Genomic DNA, 26,130 nt, shown 5'->3' on the forward strand with positions numbered 1-26,130 from the left:
AAAAATACATTTTCTGGCTCTCCAATAGTCTAAGAGATCAATGTTGGCTCTCTGTTGTGGATCTATTGGTAACATTTTAGGGGTTGCCAAATATTGTTGAAGCTCATTACTCTGCGACTGCATGGAAGACAGTACATTAGTTGTTGTTGTTGGTGGAGCTTCTGAAGAGGAGGTTGTGCTTCGGATTCGGGTCCTCTTCGGCCTATTCAGTGCACCCCAAGAGTAGAAGTCTTCATTTGTTTCTTCTGATGCAGCTTCCCTGGATGTTTCGCCTCTTTGCGGGTTCCCATACCTGTTTTCATACTGGAAATATACTTTGAAAAGTGTATTTTTTACCTCTCCTATTTGATTGGCATATACTTCGGTTTGTAAATTTTCACATAAATTGTCAAAACCATTTTCTAAACCTGCTAATTTAATTCTAGGATCAAATATAGCACCTAAATAATAAAGAAAAGGAATGAGTTCCTAATATTTAAAACAAAAAAATTTCCATTGCCTTTATTGGTGCATTTAAAATTTCATTGTCTTTGTTTTTTATAAATAACTCAGAAATTTTTATAATTGTATGTATTACCAATAGACTAGTAGGATAATACACACCAGAAAATTGTAAAATGGATTGGTAAAAAATTTTAAGAAAAGAATGAAATACTTTAGCTATTTGTCAATCATTTTCTACCAAATAATGAGGACCTCTATTATTTACTACAAAATAATTAATTATATTAGTATAAGGTAAATATGAATCAAACATTAAATAAGTGCTATTCCATTTAATAGGCATGTCTAATGCAAAAGTTCTAGGAGACATATTTGATTTTATACAAGCGTCTTGAAATTTAACATTTCTTTTATTACTACTAGTAATCCAAGCTAAATAATCTCTAATTCTATTAATATTTTCTTTAATTGTTTTCATATCACTTTTCACAATTAAATTAATAACATGGTATGCACAACGTTGGTGAAAAAACTTCAAATTGTTATATAAAGGATAATTACTTTGAAAATAATCTATAGCTTTACTATTAAAACTTACATTATCTAAAGCTAAACTTATCACTTTACTAACAATATCATAATCATCTAAAACTTCAACAATTTTATTATAAATTTGTTGACTACTATGATCAACATCCATTAATCTAAATCCTAATAAAGATTTATTTAATTTACATTCATTATCAAAATAATGACTAGTCACACAAATATAATCTTGTTTAGCTCTACCACTCCAAATATCAGCAGTTAGAGCCACACTAACATGACAAGTATGTATTTTATTTTTTAATTCTAATTTCATTTTTCTAAACAATTTTATTAAATCATTTCTAGTTGCAGTTTTAGAATAACTTTTAAATCCTGGAAAAAATGAATTTTGAACAAATATTTCAAATATTTATCTTCAGCCATATTAATAGGTTGATCAGATACATCAATATATAAAGCTAACTGTTCCCTATATACATCAAAATTATAACGCCAAGTAGTACCTATATTAGTTATTTGAGTTTGATTGCTTTCTCTATTTCTATGTTGATTAATATGTTTATTAACATGCCTTTTTAAAGTACTAGCACCATTACCTGAATCAGCTTTATAAATATTTCCACAGTATTTGCATATCACTTTCTTGACTTGAACGTCATTTTTTGTCTCGTAAAACTTGTCGAAATACACCCAAACGTCTAATATGTGTCTGTCTTCGGTTTCGACGGCAGTTGATGATCCCGCCTCAGCTTGAGATGAAGTTGGACGAGCACGACGATTACGAGGATGACTTTTAGAACCACCGGGAGCTGTTGGAATCGGGGGCATATTTTGAGATGTATCGGATTCTGAGAATGGGAAAGCGAGACTATTTGAATCTCCTCCTGCATTTATGTTAGTAAAATCATTGGGACTAGGACTAGGATAGTAGTTTCCTTCATCATTGTAATTGATGGGAGAGAAATATCTATCCATTGTAGTTGAAAAAAAAAATTGATGTAGAAGAAATAAAAATTAAAGAAAGAGAATTGGAATATGGAAATTGGAATTTTGAAAATTGGAAATATTAATTAAAAATTGCAAAAACTAATAAAAATTAATCCATTGTAGTTGAAAAAAAAAATTGATGTAGAAGAAATAAAAATTAAAGAAAGAGAATTGGAATATGAAAATTGGAATTTGGAAAATTGGAAATATGAATTAAAAATTGTAAAAACTAATAAAAATTAAAATACGAGCAAATTGATAACAAAGAGATTAAGACTTAAGAGAATAAATGAATAATTGAGAGATTAGAGATTAGAGAATATGAGAGAATGAGAGAATTTGAGTTGTGAGAAAAATATGAGAGTTTAGGGCCAATTTATAGAAAAAAATGGGAAAGGAAAATGACGAAAAAAACCCTTCTAACAACTATATTTTAAGGGTAAAGGGGTAATTTGAAAAAATAAAATAAATTTTTTATTTTTTTTAATTTTTTTTTGACCAACCTGTGGGTCAACCCGGCAGGTTGACTGTTGCCAACCCGCGGGTCAACTCAGTGGGTTGGATGTTATTGTATAACAGCCAATCCGTCGGGTTGACAACAGCCAACCCATCGGGTTGGCGGTCCTTTCTTTAGAAAAGACAAAACAGCAACCCGCGGGTCGGCGGGTTGCTATTTTGTAACCCGACCTGCTCGGGGGTTGTTGTTGGGTTGGGTTGAACCCGACCCGGGTTGTTGGAGGTCCGGGTTCAACCCTCTTCATTTTGGGCCGGGTTAGGGTTGACCCACCTAACCCGGCCCATTTATTCCACCTCTAATTTCAATTGTCTTATTTGATGTAATTGATAAAACTGAGTTTTATGTACTCAAGATTATTGATGAGGCTAATAAAGCCTTAAGCTCATGATTTTATGCAATTCATTATAATTTTAATCTGATTATTTCTATTCTATATTAGAAATATGAAAGTTATAATGAGTGAAAAAAGAAAATGGACTAGTGAAAGTCATTTAAAATTAATATATTGTAAAACAAAGTTTAATTTCACAACATGCTAAATGTAAACTGTAGTATATAAGATAAGTGTGCACGTACTGATTGCCAAAATTCTGTGTTAATGGTAATTTTCGTATTATATCTGGAGGTGATAACTTTTTCTTCCTTTGGTTTGGCAAAAATATCGTCATAGTAATTTAGGTAAGATTAATACTACACTTATAAAGAAATTTTACAAAGATCTTTACACAAAATGATATGGCAAAAAATGAATGGAAGAGTAAATTTAATGAGTTTGACTTTTTGTTTCACTCTTTTATTCATTTTTTGCCATATACTTTGTATGAAAATCTTTATAAGATTTCTTTATAAGTATAATATTATTGTTTGGGTAATGATTTTTCATTCCTTCATTCCTGAGATCTTGATTTTGTAATACCCTATTTTCTCTTGTTAAAAGGTAGAATGGAATAGTCCTGATTATAACAGGGCAGAAAATTGTAAATCATTAGAATGGTCTCAAAAATACAAATAGTTTATTTTAGTATATGATTAAAAAAAAACAAAAAAACAAAAAATCCTTGCAGACACGAAACAGAGTCCTCTAACACTATATTAATAATTTTCACTACGCAAAATGAATGTTAATGTTACTAGCTAGTGGGTACACTAGAATATCCAAGCAAACAAACTTCATCATAAAGAACAGTCATTTACCGAGAGGAACGTAGCAATCTCTTTACAATATTCAAACATGCATTTTGAAGATGTTTAAGTACAAGACAAAGACCTTATATTAATTGATTTAATAGTGATTATAAGATTTTAATCATGAAGGCAACGTTTGTGGTGTTGCATAAAGTAGATCAATATGCAAGCATCCATTTAGAGGATTTTGTACTAATATTTCAAGAAGTATCGGTTTTATATTTGAAGTATCTTACATGATGTACTTGATAAAATTGATTTTTATGTAATTAAGATTCATGTATGATGCTAATAAAGCTTTAAGCTGATGTTATGCTTGTTATTACAATTTTAATCCAATGATTTCTATTGAAACATTAATGTGTGGCATTAGAAAGATGAAAGCATTATAAGGTGTGAAAAAAAAAAAAATAGACAAGGGACCATATGCAAATTAAATATATTGTTATATTGTATAAAAGGACAATTTGCATAAGCAAAATACTATAACATTTATAGTAGTGTACATATACATGGTACTTAGCCACCCAACATTATTGATAATGGTTTTGTTATGTTATGGTATGTTGCAAGATTAGTATTTATGTGATGAAATTGTTGGAGCAATCAAACTGTGATGTGGCATACACCATTTACATTTGCAACTCACACGATAAAGAATGCTTAAATCAATGCTGATGAGCACGTTGCTATAAAAGCCTAGTTGGAGTAGCAAAGGAGAAATCCGGAAATATATTGTATGGGCTATATATAAGAGACGTAATTGATAAGGGCCATATCAGCTCAAGCATTTGATGAAAATAAAGATTTTGCAAGACCGAATTACTCCTCAAGGCATATGGAAAATTTGATTGTTTCAATGTTTTGATTAGGTGTGACTAAGAAATATGAACAAGCCAGAGAAGAGGTCTATTGTTGTCAAATTTCAAAGTCGTGAAGGAATAAAGGAAGTCCACTGAATTGCATTGCTTTTAGATTACTTGGCCATGCAATCTTATCCTTAAAATTTAATAAAATTTAACAATAAATTGTAAAATAATAATAATAATAAATAAATAATTCAATGATAGACTTATGAAAAAGACATCCTTGCATAATTGCGCCGCTGACAATCCTACAAATAATTTTCAACACTGTAAAACACACTGGATAAAATATACAATCTTAAGTCAAGTCTTAAAAAGGCGACATTTACGTTGGATAAAATCTAAATTTTAAATTTGATATCATAGCTTTCCAAACAAATACAAGACTATATCTTTTTTTTTTTTTTTTGGTTAGCTCAGGTGTTCGGGCCAGTTTACGCATACGCTTGTGGTGTTGCATAGAGTAGATCAATATGCAAGCATCCGTTTAGTTTTGATTAGGTCAATGACCTTGATTGACTTGAGAGTTCCAAACTCTGTTTATAAAATATGTGACTTCTGAATTAGGCTCTGCATTTCACAAATTTAACTAGTTTAAGCTATGGCATTCTCATCCTTCAATAAACTCTCCCCTGTTTTCTTCATCATCTTTGTTTTGATACATTTTCAATTTAGACCAGCTTTTGATTCTACTCAAGAAGCACAAGCTCTTTTCAAATGGAAAGCCAACCTTCAAAACCAGAGCCATTATGTCCTCTCTTCATGGTCTCTTTATCCTATTAATGCTACCAATAATTCTAATCAACAAAGAACCAAGATAAGCCATTGCACTAATTGGTTTGGAGTTTCTTGTGACCATGCTGGAAGCATCCATAGATTGAACCTCTTTATTGCAGGTTTAAAAGGTAAGCTCAATGAATTGTCATTCTCATCATTTCCCCATCTTGCATGTCTTGATCTTGCCATTAATGAACTCTTTGGAGTTATCTCTACACAAATTTGTAATCTCTCCAAATTGAAGTATCTTGACTTGTCAACTAATCAATTTTTTGGGAAAATACCAGCTGAAATCGGTCTCCTCATGCATCTTGAGACCCTCCACCTGGCTGAGAATCAGTTAAATGGTTCAATTCCAAAAGAAATAGGACAACTAAGTTCTTTTAGTGAACTGGCTCTGTACAGTAGTGGCTTGGACGGTTCAGTTTCTGCTTCTTTTGGAAATTTGAGCAACTTGGCTTGGTTATATCTTTTTAATAATTCACTTTCTGGTTCTATTCCTATAGAGATGGGAAACCTCTCAAATCTGGTTGAATTTTACATCGATACAAATAGCTTTTCTGGTCCAATCCCCTCAAGTCTTGGAAACCTTAAAATCCTGGAAGTCTTGTACATTTTCTGCAACCAACTTTCTGGTTCCATCCCTCAGGAATTAGGAAATTTGGAGTTTCTCACTAATATTAGTCTTCGTAGCAACAATTTTTCAGGTTCAATTCCAGCGTCTCTTGGTGGCTTGAGAAATCTACTTTATATTGACTTATTCAATAATTCACTTTCTGGCTCTATTCCCCCTGAAATAGGAAACCTGAAAAACTTGTTGATTTAAAGTTAAGCAGAAATAAACTTAGCGGTTCCATTCCTGATTCCTTTAAAAATCTGAACAAATTAGAGTTTTTATTCCTTCATAAAAACCATCTTTCCGGTACCATTCCCCAGGAAATAGGAAATTTCATGTTCACTGTATTGGAGTTAGACACTAACAATTTCACTAGTTAGTTACCCCATAATATTTGTGTTGGTGGTTCACTTCAAATATTCACTGTGCATCACAACAATTTTTTTGGTCCAATTCCTAAAGGCTTGAAATATTGCACAAGCCTAAAGAGACTCAACATGGACCAAAACCAATTCATTGGTAACATATCTGAAAATTTTGGTGTCTATCCTCATCTAAAATATTTAGATATCGGCCATAATGAATTTTATGGTGAAATCTCATCTAGCCTGGTACAGTGTCAAAACTTACGCATCCTAAAGATGGCAGGGAACAATATTGCTGGTAGCATACCAGTTGAGCATGAAACTTAACTCATCTTTGGGCAATTAAATTTTATGGTGAAATCTCATGTAGCTTGGGAGAGTGTATCACTTAAACTTTTTGTATTTTCTGAATTACCTATTGTAGAGTTAATTTGTACTCCTAACACTCAAAATCATCCACCAATTTCACACACAACACACACAAACGAAGAATGTAAAGAAAACAAGAACAAAGACACACGAATTTTTACCGTGGTTCGCTTATCCTATATAGGATAAACTACATCCACGTTGAGCTCAAGAAACTCAGGAGCTTGCTACACTAAAGATTAATACAACCTGATACAAACAAATTCTACACCCAAACCCACTCTTAAACCGCGTATCTCTCTCTCATAACAAACTGGAATCTTTCCTATGAGAACTCTAAAACAGATCCTCAAGATTCAAGGGAAACACAACCCTTACAAGTGATTACAACCAACCACACCAAGATTACAGTCAAGAAAGAAACGATACAGAGCAGATTTTCTTTACACAGAATACACAAAACTGAAAAATAAACCCCAGCGAGCAGACTAAAACGCAGTAGCAAGGTGAAGTTGTTTTTTTCAATTCTGTTTTGAGTAGAATAGATCCTGGCCGTCAGATATTAATGTCCTTCAATGGTCTAGATTCTGTCTTTTAAAAAACAAGAATAAAATGACCGCGTTGCACTAAAGGTACAACAACAGCGTTTTTGTGTGCTTCATTCTAAATTCTCCACCTTGAAGCTCCAAAAACACAAACACAACCAAACTGCTTAGTCTAACTCTCTCTAGTGCAGCTTCCTCCCAAGAATCCTTCTCAACTCTATTATTTTGCTGCTTATTTTATAAACAGTAGGTTCAAACAATGTTTGAACTTTGTAATAGTTACTACCTTTGTGCCCATGTCAGTTGGATTGTCCTCAGTTTATATTTTCTTCAAGTCTATGATTCCTTTGAAAAAAAAAAAAATAGACAAGGGACCATATGCAAATTAAATATATTGTTATATTGTATAAAAGGACAATTTGCATAAGCAAAATACTATAACATTTATAGTAGTGTATATATACATGGTACTTAGCCACCCAACATTATTGATAATGGTTTTGTTATGTTATGATATGTTGCAAGATTAGTATTTATGTGATGAAATTGTTGGAGCAATCAAACTGTGATGTGGCATACACCGTTTACATTTGCAACTCACGCGACAAAGAATGCTTAAATCAATGCTGATGAGCACGTTGCTATAAAAGCCTAGTTGGAGTAGCAAAGGAGAAATCCGGAAATATATTGTATGGGCTATATATAAGAGATGTAATTGGTAAGGGCCATATCAGCTCAAGCATTTGATGAAAATCAAGATTTTGCAAGACCGAATTACTCCTCAAGGCATGTGGAAGATTTGATTGTTTCAATGTTTTGATTAGGTGTGACTAAGAAATATGAACAAGCCAGAGGAGAGGTCTATTGTTGTCAAATTTCAAACTCGTGAAAGAATAATCGAAGTCCACTGAATTGCATTGCTTTTAAATTACTTAGCCATGCAATCTTATTCTTAAAATTTAATAAAATTTAACAATAAATTGTAAAATAATAATAATAATAAATAAATAATTCAATGATAGACTTATGAAAAAGACATCCTTGTATAATTGCGCCGCTGACAATCCTACAAATAATTTTCAACACTGTAAAACACACTGGATAAAATATACAATCTTAAGTCAAGTCTTAAAAAGGCGACATTTACGTTGGATAAAATCTAAATTTTAAATTTGATATCATAGCTTTCCAAACAAATACAAGACTATATCTTTTTTTTTTTTTTTGGTTAGCTCAGGTGTTCGGGCCAGTTTACGCATACGCTTGTGGTGTTGCATAGAGTAGATCAATATGCAAGCATCCGTTTAGTTTTGATTAGGTCAATGACCTTGATTGACTTGAGAGTTCCAAACTCTGTTTATAAAATATGTGACTTCTGAATTAGGCTCTGCATTTCACAAATTTAACTAGTTTAAGCAATGGCATTCTCATCCTTTAATAAACTCTCCCCTGTTTTCTTCATCATCTTTGTTCTGATACATTTTCAGTTTAGTCCAGCTTTTGATTCTACTCAAGAAGCACAAGCTCTTCTCAAATGGAAAGCCAACCTTCAAAACCAGAGCCATTATGTCCTCTCTTCATGGTCTCTTTATCCTGTTAATGCTACCAATAATTCTAATCAACAAAGAACCAAGATAAGCCGTTACACTAATTGGTTTGGAGTTTCTTGTGACCATGCTAGAAGCATCCATAGATTGAACCTCTTTATTGTAGGTTTAAAAGGTAAGCTCGATGAATTGTCATTCTCATCATTTCCCCATCTTGCATGTCTTGATCTTGCCATTAATGAACTCTTTGGAGTTATCTCTACACAAATTTGTAATCTCTCTAAATTGAAGTATCTTGACTTGTCAACTAATCAGTTTTTTGGGAAAATACCAGCTGAAATCGGTCTCCTCATGCATCTTGAGACCCTCCACCTGGCTGAGAATCAGTTAAATGGTTCAATTCCAAAAGAAATAGGACAACTAAGTTCTCTTAGTGAACTGGCTCTGTACAGTAGTGGCTTGGACGGTTCAGTTCCTGCTTCTTTTGGAAATTTGAGTAAATTGGCTTGGTTATATCTTTTTAATAATTCACTTTCTGGTTCTATTCCTATAGAGATGGGAAACCTCTCAAATCTGGTTGAATTTTACATCGATACAAATAGCTTTTCTGGTCCAATCCCCTCAAGTCTTGGAAACCTTAAAATCCTGGAAGTCTTGTACATTTTCTGCAACCAACTTTCTGGTTCCATCCCTCAGGAATTAGGAAATTTGGAGTTTCTCACTAATATTAGTCTTCGTAGCAACAATTTTTCAGGTTCAATTCCAGCGTCTCTTGGTGGCTTGAGAAATCTACTTTATATTGACTTATTCAATAATTCACTTTCTGGCTCTATTCCCCCTGAAATAGGAAACCTAAAAAACTTGTTGATTTAAAGTTAAGCAGAAATAAACTTAGCGGTTCCATTCCTGATTCCTTTAAAAATCTGAACAAATTAGAGTTTTTATTCCTTCATAAAAACCATCTTTCCGGTACCATTCCCCAGGAAATAGGAAATTTCATGTTCACTGTATTGGAGTTAGACACTAACAATTTCACTAGCTAGTTACCCCATAATATTTGTGTTGGTGGTTCACTTCAAATATTCACTGTGCATCACAACAATTTTTTTGGTCCAATTCCTAAAGGCTTGAAATATTGCACAAGCCTAAAGAGACTCAACATGGACCAAAACCAATTCATTGGTAACATATCTGAAAATTTTGGTGTCTATCCTCATCTAAAATATTTAGATATCGGCCATAATGAATTTTATGGTGAAATCTCATCTAGCCTGGTACAGTGTCAAAACTTACGCATCCAAAAGATGGCAGGGAACAATATTGCTGGTAGCATACCAGTTGAGCATGAAACTTAACTCATCTTTGGGCAATTAAATTTTATGGTGAAATCTCATGTAGCTTGGGAGAGTGTATCACTTAAACTTTTTGTATTTTCTGAATTACCTATTGTAGAGTTAATTTGTACTCCTAACACTCAAAATCATCCACCAATTTCACACACAACACACACAAACGAAGAATGTAAAGAAAACAAGAACAAAGACACACGAATTTTTACCGTGGTTCGCTTATCCTATATAGGATAAACTACATCCACGTTGAGCTCAAGAAACTCAGGAGCTTGCTACACTAAAGATTAATACAACCTGATACAAACAAATTCTACACCTAAACCCACTCTTAAACCGCATATCTCTCTCTCATAACAAACTGGAATCTTTCCTATGAGAACTCTAAAACAGATCCTCAAGATTCAAGGGAAACACAACCCTTACAAGTGATTACAACCAACCACACCAAGATTACAGTCAAGAAAGAAATGATACAGAACAGATTTTCTTTACACAGAATACACAAAACTGAAAAATAAACCCCAGCGAGCAGACTAAAACGCAGTAGCAAGGTGAAGTTGTTTTTTTCAATTCTGTTTTGAGTAGAATAGATCCTGGCCGTCAGATATTAATGTCCTTCAATGGTCTAGATTCTGTCTTTTAAAAAACAAGAATAAAATGACTGTGTTGCACTAAAGGTACAACAACAGCGTTTTTGTGTGCTTTATTCTAAATTCTCCACCTTGAAGCTCCAAAAACACAAACACAACCAAACTGCTTAGTCTAACTCTCTCTAGTGCAGCTTCCTCCCAAGAATCCTTCTCAACTCTATTATTTTGCTGCTTATTTTATAAACAGCAGGTTCAAACAATGTTTGAACTTTGTAACAGTTACTACCTTTGTGCCCATGTCAGTTGGATTGTCCTCAGTTTATATTTTCTTCAAGTCTATGATTCCTTTAGCCACTAAATCCCTTACGCAATGATATCTAACATCCATGTGCTTCATCCTTTCATGGTAGACTGGATTTCTACTTAGGTGAAGTGCACTCTGAATGTCCAAAAACACTACTGTCTTCTCATCAATCAGCTCCACCTCAGATAAAATCCCCTTAAGCCATAATCCTTCTTTGAATACATCTGCTACAGCAATGTATTCTGCCTCAGTGGAGGAGAGGGCAACAATGGGTTAAAGCTGGGACTTCCAGCTTATGCAATTTCCTCCCAATGTGAAGTAGTACGAGGTGGTAGACTTCCTTGTGTCTTTATCTTCTGCAAAATCAGAGTCTACATATCCCATAAGATCAAGTGAGTTTCCTCTTTTCTTATATTCTAACCCAACATATATTGTACTATTAATATATTTCATTAACCATTTCAATGCTAACCAGTGTTCTATACCTGGATTGGACATAAAACAACTAAGAAGTGAAATGGAATAAGATAGGCCAGGTCTGGTGCTAATCATGGCGTACATGATTGATCCTATCACATTGGCATAAGGAATTTTTTCCATCTTAATGAATTCAGATTCAATCTTGGGACTTTGTGTCTTACTAAGTGTAAAATGGCTAGCTAAAGGCATGGATACTGGCTTGGAATCTGACATTCCAAATCTGGATACCAGTTTCAGTAAGTAGGAGGACTGCTAAAGTTTTAGTTCACAGTCCTCTCTTTTCCTGTCAATGACTATCCCTAGGATCCTTTTTGCACTACCTAAGCTCTTCATGTCAAACTCAGAATTCAGCCTAGACTTCAAGTCATTTATTCTGGTTTTGATTTACTAATTAGCAACATGTCATCTACATAAAGTAGTAAATATACAGGCATACCAAAATTTAAATCATAGTAAAAACAACTGTCATACTCACTTTTTTTGAATCCTATACTGGTAATGAAGGTGTCAAACCTTTTATACCACTGTCTAGGGGCTTGTTTAAGCCCATACAAGGATTTGTGTAATAGGAAAACATGTTCAGGACAGTTTTTATCAATAAACCCCATAGGCTATTTCATGAAGATTTTTTCATCTAGATTACCATGCAAGAAAGTAGTTTTTACATCTACCTGTTCTAGTTCTAGGTCTAGATGTGCAACTATCGATAGCATGATCCTAATGGTTTTATATTTGACTACAGGGGAGAAGATTTCGTTGAAATCAATCCCTTCCCTTTGGGTGTAGCCTTTGGCTACAAGCCTAGCTTTAAATCTAGGAGGATCAGTTGAAGTCATACCTTCCTTTACCTTATATAGCCATCTGCAGTCAATAAGCTTTTGATTTTTAGGACAGGGTACTAGGGACCAGGTCCCATTTACCTTCAAGGAGTGCATCTCCTCTTCCATGGCAGCTTGCCATTTCTCCCTATCTTTGGACCTTATTGCTTCATCGTAGCTGTCTGGTTCAGTTATCTGAATTTCAGCACCTGCAACCAAAGCTGTAAACAATAAGTCAGCATATGAGTATCTTGCAGGAGGTCTAATTTCTCTCTTGGTTTTGTCTCTGGTGAGTTGGTATTGTGCCAATGATTCGGTTGATATATAAATATATAACGGAGTAAGAAAAACTTATGTTTAAAGCAATTATTTATATTTCTACATTAAAATAGCTTAGAGTTTGCAACATTTTGGCTTGAACTATGTCTAGTTAATTGTGAGCATCAAAATTGTCAAAAACAAAAAAAAAATATTTAATGGGAACTGAAAATTACTTGTCTTGAATGAGGTCCATTGAGTTGAGGCCAATGAGATTTGGATTTTCAGTTCTACATAAAATGGAGTACTACGGACATCCAATCAGATCTTGATTTCCCAAAAGGCCAATAAAATTTGATTAGTTGGAGGTAGATTCAAAAGAGTGATGTATAAATACATCCTTTGTGTTAATTTAAATTCGATTGGAACTTTAAATAAAAAATAGTAATAAATTTAGTATAAAATTCCTTGTTTTAAAACTCGGTCTGAACAGGTTGATTCAACGGTTAGACCAAGAATCGGGCCAATTTGGTCGAGAACAACTGAAAAACCGAACTATTAATGGCTCAAATCAACCGAGATGGACCGGATTTATAGTATTGGACCATTGGTCTAATCGGACAGGACCAAACAGAGTACTAAAAAAAGGTATACTTATAAACACTTCTCACAAACACGAGATAGTAGCTCGTAATTGATCAACTTATAACTTATAATGAGACTTCTGGCTAATTGTGAGCTAACTTACCACCTGTCATGTCATTTTTGTGAAAACAACAAGTGAGAAGGGTTGTTAACCTGTCTTTATTTCTACCCTAAACTGCATCTTCGTTCTTCCCAACTGTGCAAACGTGGATCAGGCACTCATCACGCCAAATATCGGGTGAAATCGCGACTGGCCTCAAATTTTCAGTAAGTTTCTTGTTTAGGGTTTGTTTCTAGATGAAACTCTACTTTATACATTTTAGGCTCTGTCTTCTCTTTTTTTTAGCCACGGAAATGACAATTTTACTGCTCTAATTGGAGCTCTGATGGGATATTGAATGGGAAGGCCTCTTGCTTGTATGCATCTGTGTAGGGCAAGATCTTTTTGTACTGAAATTGAATTGCTTATCCTTCAACTTAGTATGTTTCTGATTTTCCTGTATATCTATTGCTTGGGAGTTGGGACATTAATTCTGAATATGACTCGCTGTGTAATTGTCACAAAAACAAAGGACTTGATGTTTGAATAGTTCGGGATTTCATTAAGTTTTTGGTTAGTTAATGGGTTATCTCTGAAGTCATTTTGATTAAGTTTGAAATCATTTTCAATGAACAAGTTTATAGAAATAAAAAATGTATTCTGTCTTGTAGAATGAGTGCAATTTTTCTGTATTCACGTGCACACCTAATCCTGTTGAAGTAATAGCATTGCAATTTAGGGTTGCATTATGTATATGAAATATTAGTTCATTTTGAAGGTTGTATTCATGTCATGTGGACACTGTTGAAGTAAATAGCATTTCAATTTGCTACTGCAGTTTGCAAACCGCAGGCAAACTTCCCAACTTTATTTATTTATTATTCTTTCACATGTAGAGTTACATTTTTGTTGAAGGCTACTAGATTTCCTTGAACTATGATTTAATTTCTTCTAATACATTTTTTTTTTCTTTTTCACATAAGCAGTATGTGTTATTATGTTCTATAGTGAGGGCATATTTTAACATTCAAAATATAGAACGTTGTTCATGCAACTTACCAAAAAAAAAAAAAAAAAAAAAATAATGTTGTTCATGCATCCATGATAATATGCAAAATCCAAAATTAAAATTACTGCATATAGACAGCGTCAGTGGTATTAAAGTTAAGCATTGCATCTATCTCTTCGGTCAAAATCCTGCATGTTATGAACTTATGTACATCGGTTTTAATTAGTGAAAGATGGAAAGAAATGTTAGTTAGTACAGAGTGTTAATGTAGTGTATATTGATACTATAATCATGGAATATGTTTGGGTGTTCTGTGGAGGGATGGTGTTCTAAGTATTTTATGCAGAGTGAAGCGCTGTGCCAGAGTTAGTGATAGTCTGAGGATCTTTGATGAAATTGTGCTGTAGTTAAAGAGAAAAAAGAGGTCTAGCTTTTGAGCTGTGCAGTTTGCAGTTTAGAGTACTGTTTGTTATAGTGGTATTTTTTATTCACATTTATTTTGGGATTATTTTTTTTCAAAATGTTTTGTTGGATGATGTCATCAGGCGGGGACTTAGCATGATGACATCATCGGTCTGACTTGTTGGTCGAACCGGTTTAACCGATCAACTTGAGACTCGTCACTTAGCCGATAGAACTGGTATAAATACTGTATTTGGTAAATTTTAGCGGTTAGTAATAATTAATTAACATATCCGCCTTCATAAATTACGCAAATTTGATTTTATTTAAACTAATTTCCTAGCTGATTAATGCCTCGAACCGTAAGTGGTTTTGGCTTTATCATGTATAGCTGTTGTAGGATTCCTTTAAGGAAAAAATTCCTAATAGGGTTTGCCTTAAGAATAGGAATCCTGGTATATTATGTTTTCACATTAAACCTAGTATATGAAGACATTATTATCTTGTATGAGAGATATATAAAATCATAGCAAAATAACTATTATGACAAGAGAGGTGAGTAATATAGCAATAATATTGGCTCTACTAGACGTAGCCCAGTTTTGGGTGACCCAGGATAATTCGCATGTGTTTTCTTTTTCTTTACTAGTTTGATATTTGCATGTAATTGATTTTTTTATTCCAAATCGCTTTTTAGTTCTTTCAAAAATTAAGGAAACTCCTCCTATCAATTTAATATAGTGCTGCCCATTTGTTTTCTTTGATTTTGTGTTATGCTTCCCGCCATAATAGATAACTAAATGTTTTGCTACGTTTTATCTATTAACTTTTGTGGAAATGTCACATTGGAAAAAGAAACATTTATACAACTCTTAGCTCCAGCTCCAGCTCCAACTCCAACTCCAACTCCAGTTTGCATGTACATTCTTATGTTTACTGTTTGATAGAGTTTAAAATTCGAAATAGTGTGTTTTCTTATGATTTATGTTTGTTAGAGTTTATGAAATTGAAATATATACATTGTTATGTTTATCGCGTAAAATGCTTAATGATGAGTTAATCTTAGAGAATGTAGTGAAAATTTGAACTTGTTCCATAATATCCTCAAGGGAAACATTTCAAAACGAGGTCGATTGCTTGGGTTGAATGTGGGTGATAAATACGTTGGGTTGGCTGTTTCAAACTCGAATGATAAGATTGTATCACCTTTAAGGTATTAGTGGTGTAATTTATTTTGTTTCTGTGGATGTTAGTATGTAGAAATTTGTTACTTTTGTTTTATGTTCTTGTTGATTCTATGTTGTGTTTGTGACTTTATGATTGGGGTTATGTCAACGTTGCAGTGTTCTGGTTAGGAAGAGAGGAGATATTGATTTGATGGCTAGTGTTTTCAATGCCTGGTAAAGTTTCTCCATCACTTATATTCTTACTTCTTTTTCTAACAATTAGTTAGTATAGTATTTAGTGAAGATCATGTTTGGGTTTTGTCTCAAATTTTTGAATGATACCCTTGGAATTGAATTGCAGGGTTGTGAATTTGATTGTGCATTATGATTGTGCATTGAATTATTTTATTAGGATTGTTGAGGTGAATCTTGTGTTTATGGTGTTTATATCGATTAACCTGTAAGTTGGATCATGATAGATAACTTATCAAGTCAGCTATAATCTTTATTATGCAGATCTTGGAATTTGATTGAAAGGTTTCGTTGTTGGCTATCCTTTCAATAGACAGCGGCGGAACACTCCTGATGTGAGTTTTCATCACATGAGCTGTTATGTAATCTTTCCTTAGTGTCTAATCTTATTAAACTGTTTTTCTTGGCTAGAGTGAACAAGTGGAAGCGGTTTATTGACGAGATGTCTAAAATAGGAAATTGGAAGGTTTGGAGTATACATATTGGGATAAAGAGTTTATATCAAAGGGGGGTGTTATAGTATAGTTTTTCATATGTATAGCTTCACAGCAGGGTATGATATTAATTAGATGTTAATGCTAAGTAGAAGTCGGTTATTATTAAATAAGATTAATTTTTTTTTTTTTAGATGTAACAGCTGCCGCAAAAAAACACAACTGTGAATTAAGTTACATGGATTTGTTAAGTCTACGCTTAGTCATTCATTTTGCATTTTTAAAGGGCCTAGTTATGATACTGTCTCGGCTTTAGTAATTAATGTGACTGAATCTGTATTCATATGTTTGTAGGAGTGGAGTTGTCTTAAAGAATTTTAGTTTGCCTCAATTGAGAGAAAGGAAATGGAGTACAAGTTTGCTGCTGTTGAATTATGCAGGTGACTTCTTGTTATCCCTCCTATATAGTGTTTGATTTTTGTTTTATGTAGATAAAGAAGAAGAAGAGTACTACTAAGGTCCAATTAGATCTTGATTTCCAAAAAGGCCAATAAAATTTGATTAGATGGAGGTGGATTTAAAAGGGAGTGATGTTATAAATAGATCCCTTTGTTAAATTTAAATTCGATTGGAATTTAAATAAAAAGTAGCTAATAAATTTAAGTATAAAATTCTCTGTTTAAAACTCAAGAAATTTAAGCATAAAATGGATTTCTCATCCCTCAAGAAATTACTCTCCCTTGTTTCCTAAGCCCGTTTGTTGCGTTTCATTTTAACTCAACGTTGCTTTAGATTTTCTCAAGAAGTACAAGCTCTTCTAAAATGGAAAGCCAACCTTCAAAACCAGAACCATTCTCTCCTATCTTCTTGGACTCTTTATCCTGATAATGCCACCAGCAAATCAACCCAATTCACAGCCAAATAAGCCCTTGTGGTTGGTTTGGAATTTCCTGTGACCAGCATGAAGAATCCATAGATTCACTTATCTGTTGCAGGTTTAAAAGTTACGCTAGAGGAATTATCATTCTCATAATTTCCTCATCTGCTTATCTTGATTTTGCCATAATGAACTCTTTGGCTCTATTCCGGCGCAAATTGGTAATCTCTCTAAACTAAAGTACCTGAATTCTCAAATTAATTTGTTTTTTGGGAAATTACCATCAGAAATTGGCCAATTAACACATCTTGAGACTCTACATGGTTGAGAATCAGTTGAATGGTTCAATGCCTCAAGAATTAGAGTAGCTAAGTTCTCTTTGTGAATAGGTCTCGACAATAACCATTTGCACGGTCCAATTCCGGCTCTTAGGAAATTGAGTAACTTGTCTATTTTGTTCTTTTTAATAATTTACGTTCTGGTCCCATTTCTCCAAAGATGGGAAACTCTCCACATCTGGTTGAACTTTACATGAATAATAATAGCTTAACTGGCCCAATCCCTTCAAGTCTTGGAAACCTAAAATACCTTGTGAGTTAGGCTTAAGCAAAATCAATTTGGTTCAATGCCCGCATCTTGAGAAATTTGAAGAAACTTAGCACAGTTGAATCTTTTTAATAATTTACTTTCCGGTTCGATTCCTTTGGAGATAGGAAACTTTATAATCTAGTTGAACTTTACATGACTACAAAACTATTTAACAGGTCCAATCCCTTCTAGCTTGGAAAACTAAGAATTAACTGTGTGCACATATTTGATAACCAACTTTCAGACTCCATTCCTCAGGAATCAGGAAACTTGGAATCTCTCACTTTCATTAACCTTCAAAACAACAATCTTTCAGGTACCATTCTAGCGTCTCTAGGTCATTTGAGAAATCTCAACTATCTTCATTTATCTAGTAATAAACTTTCTGGTTCTATTCCCACGGAAATAGGAAACCTAGAATACCTTGTGTGAATTAACATTAGCTAAAAATCAAATCAATGGATCAATTCAGCTTCTTTGGGAAAATTGAGCAATTGTCTTGGTTGAATCTTTTCAATAATTCACTTTCTGGTTCCATTTGCAAAGATCGAAAACCTCTCTAATCTAGTTGAACTTTACATGGGTAACACAACTATTTAAGGGATCAATCCCTTCTACTTTGCGAAACTACAAAAGCTAACCTTGTTGCATGATGTCAACAACCAACTTTCCAGTTCCATTCCTCTGGAATTCGGAAATTTAGAATCTTTAACGATATGAGCCTTTATAGCAACAACTTACAGGTCTAATTCCATCATCTGTGGTAAGTTGAGAAATCTCGAGTATCTCAATTGTTTAGTAATCAATTCAGTGGTCCTATCCCTCCTTCTTCAGTTTTCTGAACAATTAAAGTCTTGAGCCTCCGTGATAACAATCTTTCTAGTTTTATTCCTCAAGAGAGTTGAGATTTCACGAAGATCATGACTTGTTTGAACTCCCCACTAATTATACTTCTATTCACAAGCTTGTGTATCATTTTTCATATTTCCAACTGTCTTATTTGATGTAATTGATAAAACTGGTTTTATGTACTCAAGATTATTGATGAGGCTAATAAAGCCTTAAGCTCATGATTTTATGCAATTCATTATAATTTTAATCTGATGATTTTATTCTATATTAGAAATATGAAAGTTATAATGAGTGAAAAAAAGAAAATGGACTAGTGAAAGTCATTTAAAATTAATATATTGCAAACAAAGTTTAATTCAAACATGCTAAATAGTAAACTGTAGTATATAAGAAGTGTGCACGTACTGATTGCCAAAATTCTGTGTTAATGGTAATTTTCGTGATATATCTGGAGGTGATAACTTTTTCTTCCTTAGGTTTGGCGGAAATGAGGTCATAGTATTTGGGTTAATGATTTTTCATTCTTCATTCACAACCTGAGATCTTGATTTTGTAATACCCTATTTTCTCTTGTTAAAAGGTAGAATGGAATAGTCCTGATTATAACAGGGCAGAAAATGTAAACATTAGAATGGTCTCAAAAATACAAATAGTTTATTTTAGTATATGATTAAAAACAAAAAATCCTTGCAGACACGAAACAGAGTCCTCTAAACTATATTAATAATTTTCACTACGCAAAATGAATGTTAATGTTACTAGCTAGTGGGTACACTAGAATATCCAAGCAAACAAACTTCATCATAAAGAACAGTCATTTCCGAGGGAACTAGCAATCTCTTACAATATTAAACATGCATTTGAAGATGTTTAAGTACAAGACAAAGACCTTATATTAATTGGATTAATAGTGATTATAAGATTTTAATCATGAAGGCAACGTTTGTGGTGTTGCATAAAGTAGATCAATATGCAAGCATCCTTTAGAGGTTTTGTACTAATATTTCAAGAAGTATCGGTTTTTATTTGAAGTATCTAATGATGTACTTGATAAAATTGATTTTATGTAATAAGATTCATGTATGATGCTAATAAAGCTTTAAGCTGATGTTATGCTTGTTATTACAATTTTAATCCAATGATTTCTATTGAAACTTAATGTGTGGCATTAGAAAGATGAAAGCATTATAAGGTGTGAAAAAAAAAAAAATAGACAAGGGACCATATGCAAATTAAATATATTGTTATATGTATAAAAGGACAATTTGCATAAGCAAAATACTATAACATTTATAGTAGTGCTATATACATGGTACTTAGCCACCCAACATTATTGATAATGGTTTTGTTATGTTATGGTATGTTGCAAGATTAGTATTTATGTGATGAAATTGTTGGAGCAATCAAACTGTGATGTGGCATACACCATTTACATTTGCAACTCACACGATAAAGAATGCTTAAATCAATGCTGATGAGCCGTTGTATAAAAGCCTAGTTGGAGTAGCAAAGGAGAAATCCGGAAATATATTGTATGGGCTATATATAAGAGAGTAATTGTAAGGGCCATATCAGCTCAAGCATTTGATGAAAATAAAGATTTTGCAAGACCGAATTACTCCTCAAGGCATATGGAAAATTGATTGTTCAATGTTTTGATTAGGTGTGACTAAGAAATATGAACAAGCCAGGAAGAGGTCTATTTGTTGTCAAATTTCAAAGTCGTGAAGGAATAAAGGAAGTCCACTGAATTGCATTGCTTTTAGATTACTTGGCCATGCAATCTTATCCTTAAAATTAATAAAATTTAACAATAAATTGTAAAATAATAATAATAATAAATAAATAATCAATGATAGACTTATGAAAAAGACATCCTTGATAATTGCGCCGCTGACAATCCTACAAATAATTTTCAACACTGTAAAACAACTGGATAAAATATACAATCTTAAGTCAAGTCTTAAAAAGGCGACATTTACGTTGGATAAAATCTAAATTTTAAATTTGATATCATAGCTTTCCAAACAAATACAAGACTATATCTTTTTTTTTTTTTTTTGGTTAGCTCACAGTGTTCGGGCCAGTTTACGCATACGCTTGTGGTGTTGCATAGAGTAGATCAATATGCAAGCATCCGTTTAGTTTTGATTAGGTCAATGACCTTGATTGACTTGAGAGTTCCAAACTCTGTTTATAAAATATGTGACTTCTGAATTAGGCTCTGCATTTCACAAATTTAACTAGTTTAAGCATGGCATTCTCATCCTTCAATAAACTCTCCCCTGTTTTTTTCATCATCTTGTTTTGATACATTTTCAATTTAGACCAGCTTTTGATTCTACTCAAGAAGCACAAGCTTTTCAAATGGAAAGCCAACCTTCAAAACCAGAGCCATTATGTCTCTTCATGGTCTCTTTATCCTGTTAATGCTACCAATAATTCTAATCAACAAAGAACCAAGATAAGCCGTTACACTAATTGGTTTGGAGTTTCTTGTGACCATGCTGAAGCATCCATAGATTGAACCTCTTATTGAGGTTTAAAAGGTAAGCTCGATGAATTGTCATTTCATCATTTCCCATCTTGCATGTCTTGATCTTGCCATTAATGAACTCTTTGGAGTTATCTCTACACAAATTTGTAATCTCTCAAATTGAAGTATCTTGACTGTCAACTAATCATTTTTGGGAAAATACCAGCTGAAATCGGTCTCCTCATGCATCTTGAGACCCTCCACCTGGCTGAGAATCAGTTAAATGGTTCAATTCCAAAAGAAATAGGACAACTAAGTTTTAGTGAACTGGCTCTGTACAGTAGTGGCTTGGACGGTTCAGTTCCTGCTTCTTTTGGAAATTTGAGTAAATGGCTTGGTTATATCTTTTTAATAATTCACTTTCTGGTTCTATTCCTATAGAGATGGGAAACCTCTCAAATCTGGTTGAATTTTACATCGATACAAATAGCTTTTGGTCCAATCCCCTCAAGTCTTGGAAACCTTAAAATCCTGGAAGTCTTGTACATTTTCTGCAACCAACTTTCTGGTTCCATCCCTCAGGAATTAGGAAATTTGGAGTTTCTCACTAATATTAGTCTTCGTAGCAACAATTTTTCAGGTTCAATTCCAGCGTCTCTTGGTGGCTTGAGAAATCTACTTTATATTGACTTATTCAATAATTCACTTTCTGGCTCTATTCCCCCTGAAATAGGAAACCAAAAACTTGTTGATTTAAAGTTAAGCAGAAATAAATAGCGGTTCCATTCCTGATTCCTTTAAAAATCTGAACAAATTAGAGTTTTTATTCCTTCATAAAAACCATCTTTCCGGTTCCATTCCCAGGAAATAGGAAATTTCATGTTCACTGTATTGGAGTTAGACACTAACAATTTCACTAGTAGTTACCCATAATATTTGTGTTGGTGGTTCACTTCAAATATTCACTGTGCATCACAACAATTTTTTGGTCCAATTCCTAAAGGCTTGAAATATTGCACAAGCCTAAAGAGACTCAACATGGACCAAAACCAATTCATTGGTAACATATCTGAAAATTTTGGTGTCTATCCTCATCTAAAATATTTAGATATCGGCCATAATGAATTTTATGGTGAAATCTATCTAGCCTGGTACAGTGTCAAAACTTACGCATCCAAAGATGGCAGGGAACAATATTGTGGTAGCATACCAGTGGAGCAAACCTTAATCATCTGCCTCCTACGAAGTCCGACCATCTCTCAAAACCATCTCGGATTTGAAACAAAATCTCGAGAACTTAGCAGCACAGTTGATCTCCAGAAAGAAAATCGCCTTCAGAAACGAACCCACCAAAACCCAAACCCAGATCCCACAAAATGGTGTCGTTTCAGCACCAAATGAAGCAAAACCAAAGTCAAATTTCCCTGTTCGTGAATCCCCGGGTTATCGAGATAAACAAAATGAAGTATTGTTCCGAGACTTTAAGGGTTCCGAAATTGGAGAGTTTACGTTAGCGGGTTTGGACTCGTGTGAGGTGAGATTAGTGGGTTGTGTGAACGCTCTCTTTGTTAATAAATTAAAGGGTTATAGAGTTTACGCGGGTCCTGTGACGGGCTCGATTTTGATTGAAGAAGTTGAGGACTGTGTGTTGATTTTGGCTTCGCATTAAATTAGGATTCATTTTTGCGAAAAGTTGTAGTGACTTTTATTTGAAAGTTAGGAGTAGACCGATCATTAAGGATTGTGATGGGGTCAGATTTGGGCCGTATTGTTTGAAATATGAAGGGATTGACGAGGATTCGGAAGCTGCCGCGTTGAGCAAGGAGACGGGGAACTGGGGCAATGTGGATGATTTCAAGTGCTTGAGAGTTTTTCAAAGTCCCAATTGGTTAGTTTTGCCGGAAGAGGAGAGGCTTGGGACTGTTGATCTGGCGGATTTGGGATATGGGAATGGTGCAAGTTAGCTAAAGCTAAGATCTTGTTTGGTGAATTTGATTTAAAACTAGGAAAAGCCCTTCGATATTAGGAAGTAGAGAAGTTGTGGCTTTTTGTTCAGTCTGGTGGCTCAACTTTTGGGAGCAAATGAACTGTACAGGGTTCTTTGTTATGCCAGTGCTGAGCTAGATTTAATGACTTTTGGTTGATTGTTGTAATGTTTTGCATCATTCTGAGGGTCAATTGCTAGAACTGGTTGTAGCCACATTGGTGAAATGGGCATTGGCTGGAGTTAAGAAATCATGGCCTTTAGTTTTTGTTGGAACCATGGTGTTTAGTTTCATTGGAAATGATTTCATTAAGTCTTGATGAGGAACAAGAAAACAACATTACTTTGTGACCCCATTTTTTATTAAGTTATTTAAATTAAAGAATATACCAAATGACATTTATTAGAAATACTTTTGACAGTAATAAATAAGTATTTGACATTATTCAAATCTTATTATATGCATTTACATATAATGTATTATAGTTATAAATTAAAGAATGAATAATACTATACATACATCATTTCCATACAACATTTCTCATACAACATTATGTGACAAGATGTGATTGGGTGAAAGTTTAATTTTAACTTTAAATTAGCCAATTATATCTTGCCACATAATGTTGTATGTGTAGTATTACTCTTAAAGAATATATCAAATGACATTTATTATAAATACTTTTGACAGTAATAAATAAGTATTTGACATTATTCAAATCTTATTATATGCATTTACGTATAATGTACTGTATTTATATTGAAATTGTGATAATTTTTTCGTCATTATTTTATACTAATAAATCAATAAATTAGGTTTTATATTAATCACAAATCCTCTTAGTTAAAAAAGAAAAAAAAAAAAAAGTTTCACAATTTACTTCAAGTTAAGATCCAATGGCCACTGGCCCACTAATATATATATGGATTAGGAGTGTAAACTATCCGAGCTAAGTTTTGAGCTAATTGAGCTTGACTCGTTTGCTACAATGTCAAGTTTGAGTTTGACGAGCTTGCAAATTTGAATTTTGGTATTAAAAATAAACAATGAAAGGGAAATTTATTAAATTTATTAACTTATAAAAGTATAAATTTTAATAACTTATTAACAGTTCAAGAGTAGTAGGGCGTTTCAAAAACAACAAAAAACTCTTTATTGTTAAATTTTGGTATTAAAATAAATAATAAAGGGAAAATTTGGTAATATTTATTAACTTATAAGCATATAAATTTTAATAGCTTACTAACAATTCAAGAGTAGTAGAGAGATTTTTGTTATTATATCATACATCGGGATTTATGTTTTAACGTAAAAGAAACTTATCAATCCAATTTCTTTTTCCCCAACATTTTCCCAGTTGAAGAGATATCATCCTTAAAAAAGGCACGGTAGCACCCCACAAAATCAATTCAATTACGAATTTTTCAAGACTCTAAAAAAGTATAATATACAACTCTTTCTATTTGGATACCGGGAAAATAGTAAGAAAATTTGTGGTTTTTGTTTTGTTTTCTATGTTTTTTGCAAGAGTCTTCATGGTTGACTTTCATTTGATTTCAAATTTACAATATCACCCTTGGTTTTGTTTTCCTGCTGCTGTCGTTTGGCTTATATGGAAATAGCAAGAAAATGTGAGATTTGTTGTTTTATTAGTAAGACAACTTCTCTAGTAACATATAATAATATTAAGAGAACAGAATCATAAGCTTATAGTTTTATAAATACAAGGGGTGATATATAAATATATAACGGAGTAAGAAAAACTTATGTTAAAGCAATTATTTATATTTCTACATTAAAATAGCTTAGAGTTTGCAACATTTTGGCTTGAACTATGTCTAGTTAATTGTGAGCATCAAAATTGTCAAAAACAAAAAAGAAAATTATTTAATGGGAACTGAAAATTACTTGTCTTGAATGAGGCTCATTGAGTTGAGGCCCAATGAGATTTGGATTTTCAGTTCTACATAAAATGGAGTACTACTGACATCCAATCAGATCTTGATTTCCCAAAAAGGCCAATAAAATTTGATTAGTTGGAGGTAGATTCAAAAGAGTGATGTTATAAATACATCCCTTTGTTTAATTTAAATTCGATTGGAACTTTAAATAAAAAATAGCTAATAAATTTAAGTATAAAATTCCTTGTTTTAAAACTCGGTCTGAACAGGTTGATTCAACCGGTTAGACCAAGAATCGGGCCAAATTTGGTCGAGAACAACTGAAAAACCGAACTATTAATTGGCTCAAATCAACCGAGATTGGACCGGATTTATAGTATTGGACCATTGGTCTAATCGGACAGGACCAAACAGAGTCACTAAAAAAAGGTAATACTTATAAACACTTCTCACAAACACGAGATAGTAGCTCGTAATTGATCAACTTATAACTTATAATGAGACTTCTGGCTAATTGTGAGCTAACTTACCACCTGTCATGTCATTTTTGTGAAACAACAAGTGAGAAGGGTTGTTAACCTGTCTTTATTTCTACCCTAAACTGCATTCTTCGTTCTCCCAATTGTGCAAACGTGGATCAGGCACTCATCACGCCAAATATCGGGTGAAATCGCGACTGGCCTCAAATTTTCAGTAAGTTTCTTGTTTAGGGTTTGTTTCTTAGATGAAACTCTACCTTTAATACATTTTAGTTCTCTGTCTTCTCTTCTTTTTAGCCACGGAAATGACAATTTTACTGCTCTAATTGGAGCTCTGATGGGATATTTGAATGGGAAGGCCTCTTGCTTGTATGCATCTGTTGTAGGGCAAGATCTTTTTGTATCTGAAATTGAATTGCTTATCCTTTCACACTTAGTATGTTTTCTGATTTTCC

At 33.3% G+C, this 26,130-nt stretch overlaps 3 protein-coding genes and 1 long non-coding RNA gene across 4 annotated transcripts; all 4 read left to right on the forward strand.

Annotated features, from left to right (window-relative positions):
* The first annotated feature begins 5,149 nt into the window (after positions 1–5,149).
* LOC116114282 (probable leucine-rich repeat receptor-like protein kinase At1g35710) lies at positions 5,150–6,151 on the forward strand. Its single transcript, XM_031400440.1, has one exon. The coding sequence runs from the start codon at positions 5,150–5,152 to the stop codon at positions 6,149–6,151; it is 1,002 nt and encodes a 333-aa protein (XP_031256300.1).
* Positions 6,152–8,638: 2,487 nt separating this feature from the next.
* LOC116114284 (probable leucine-rich repeat receptor-like protein kinase At1g35710) lies at positions 8,639–9,640 on the forward strand. The gene has a single exon (XM_031400441.1). It carries the CDS (start codon positions 8,639–8,641, stop codon positions 9,638–9,640), a length of 1,002 nt encoding a protein of 333 aa, XP_031256301.1.
* A 3,703-nt stretch (positions 9,641–13,343) lies between these two features.
* On the forward strand, positions 13,344–16,418 carry LOC116114300. The gene is made up of 3 exons (XR_004125531.1): positions 13,344–13,481; positions 16,009–16,065; positions 16,348–16,418. It is a non-coding gene; the product is annotated as an uncharacterized LOC116114300 (long non-coding RNA).
* A 5,135-nt stretch (positions 16,419–21,553) lies between these two features.
* On the forward strand, positions 21,554–23,274 carry LOC116114285 (tubulin-folding cofactor C-like). Its single transcript, XM_031400442.1, is given in 4 exon segments — positions 21,554–21,736; positions 22,212–22,302; positions 22,546–23,000; positions 23,002–23,274. Coding segments are annotated over 4 exon segments (1,002 nt in total).
* The last annotated feature ends 2,856 nt before the right edge of the window (positions 23,275–26,130 follow it).

The sequence above is a fragment of the Pistacia vera genome, unplaced genomic scaffold (assembly GCF_008641045.1).
Source record: "Pistacia vera cultivar Batoury unplaced genomic scaffold, PisVer_v2 Contig706, whole genome shotgun sequence".
Classification (NCBI taxonomy): domain Eukaryota; kingdom Viridiplantae; phylum Streptophyta; class Magnoliopsida; order Sapindales; family Anacardiaceae; genus Pistacia; species Pistacia vera.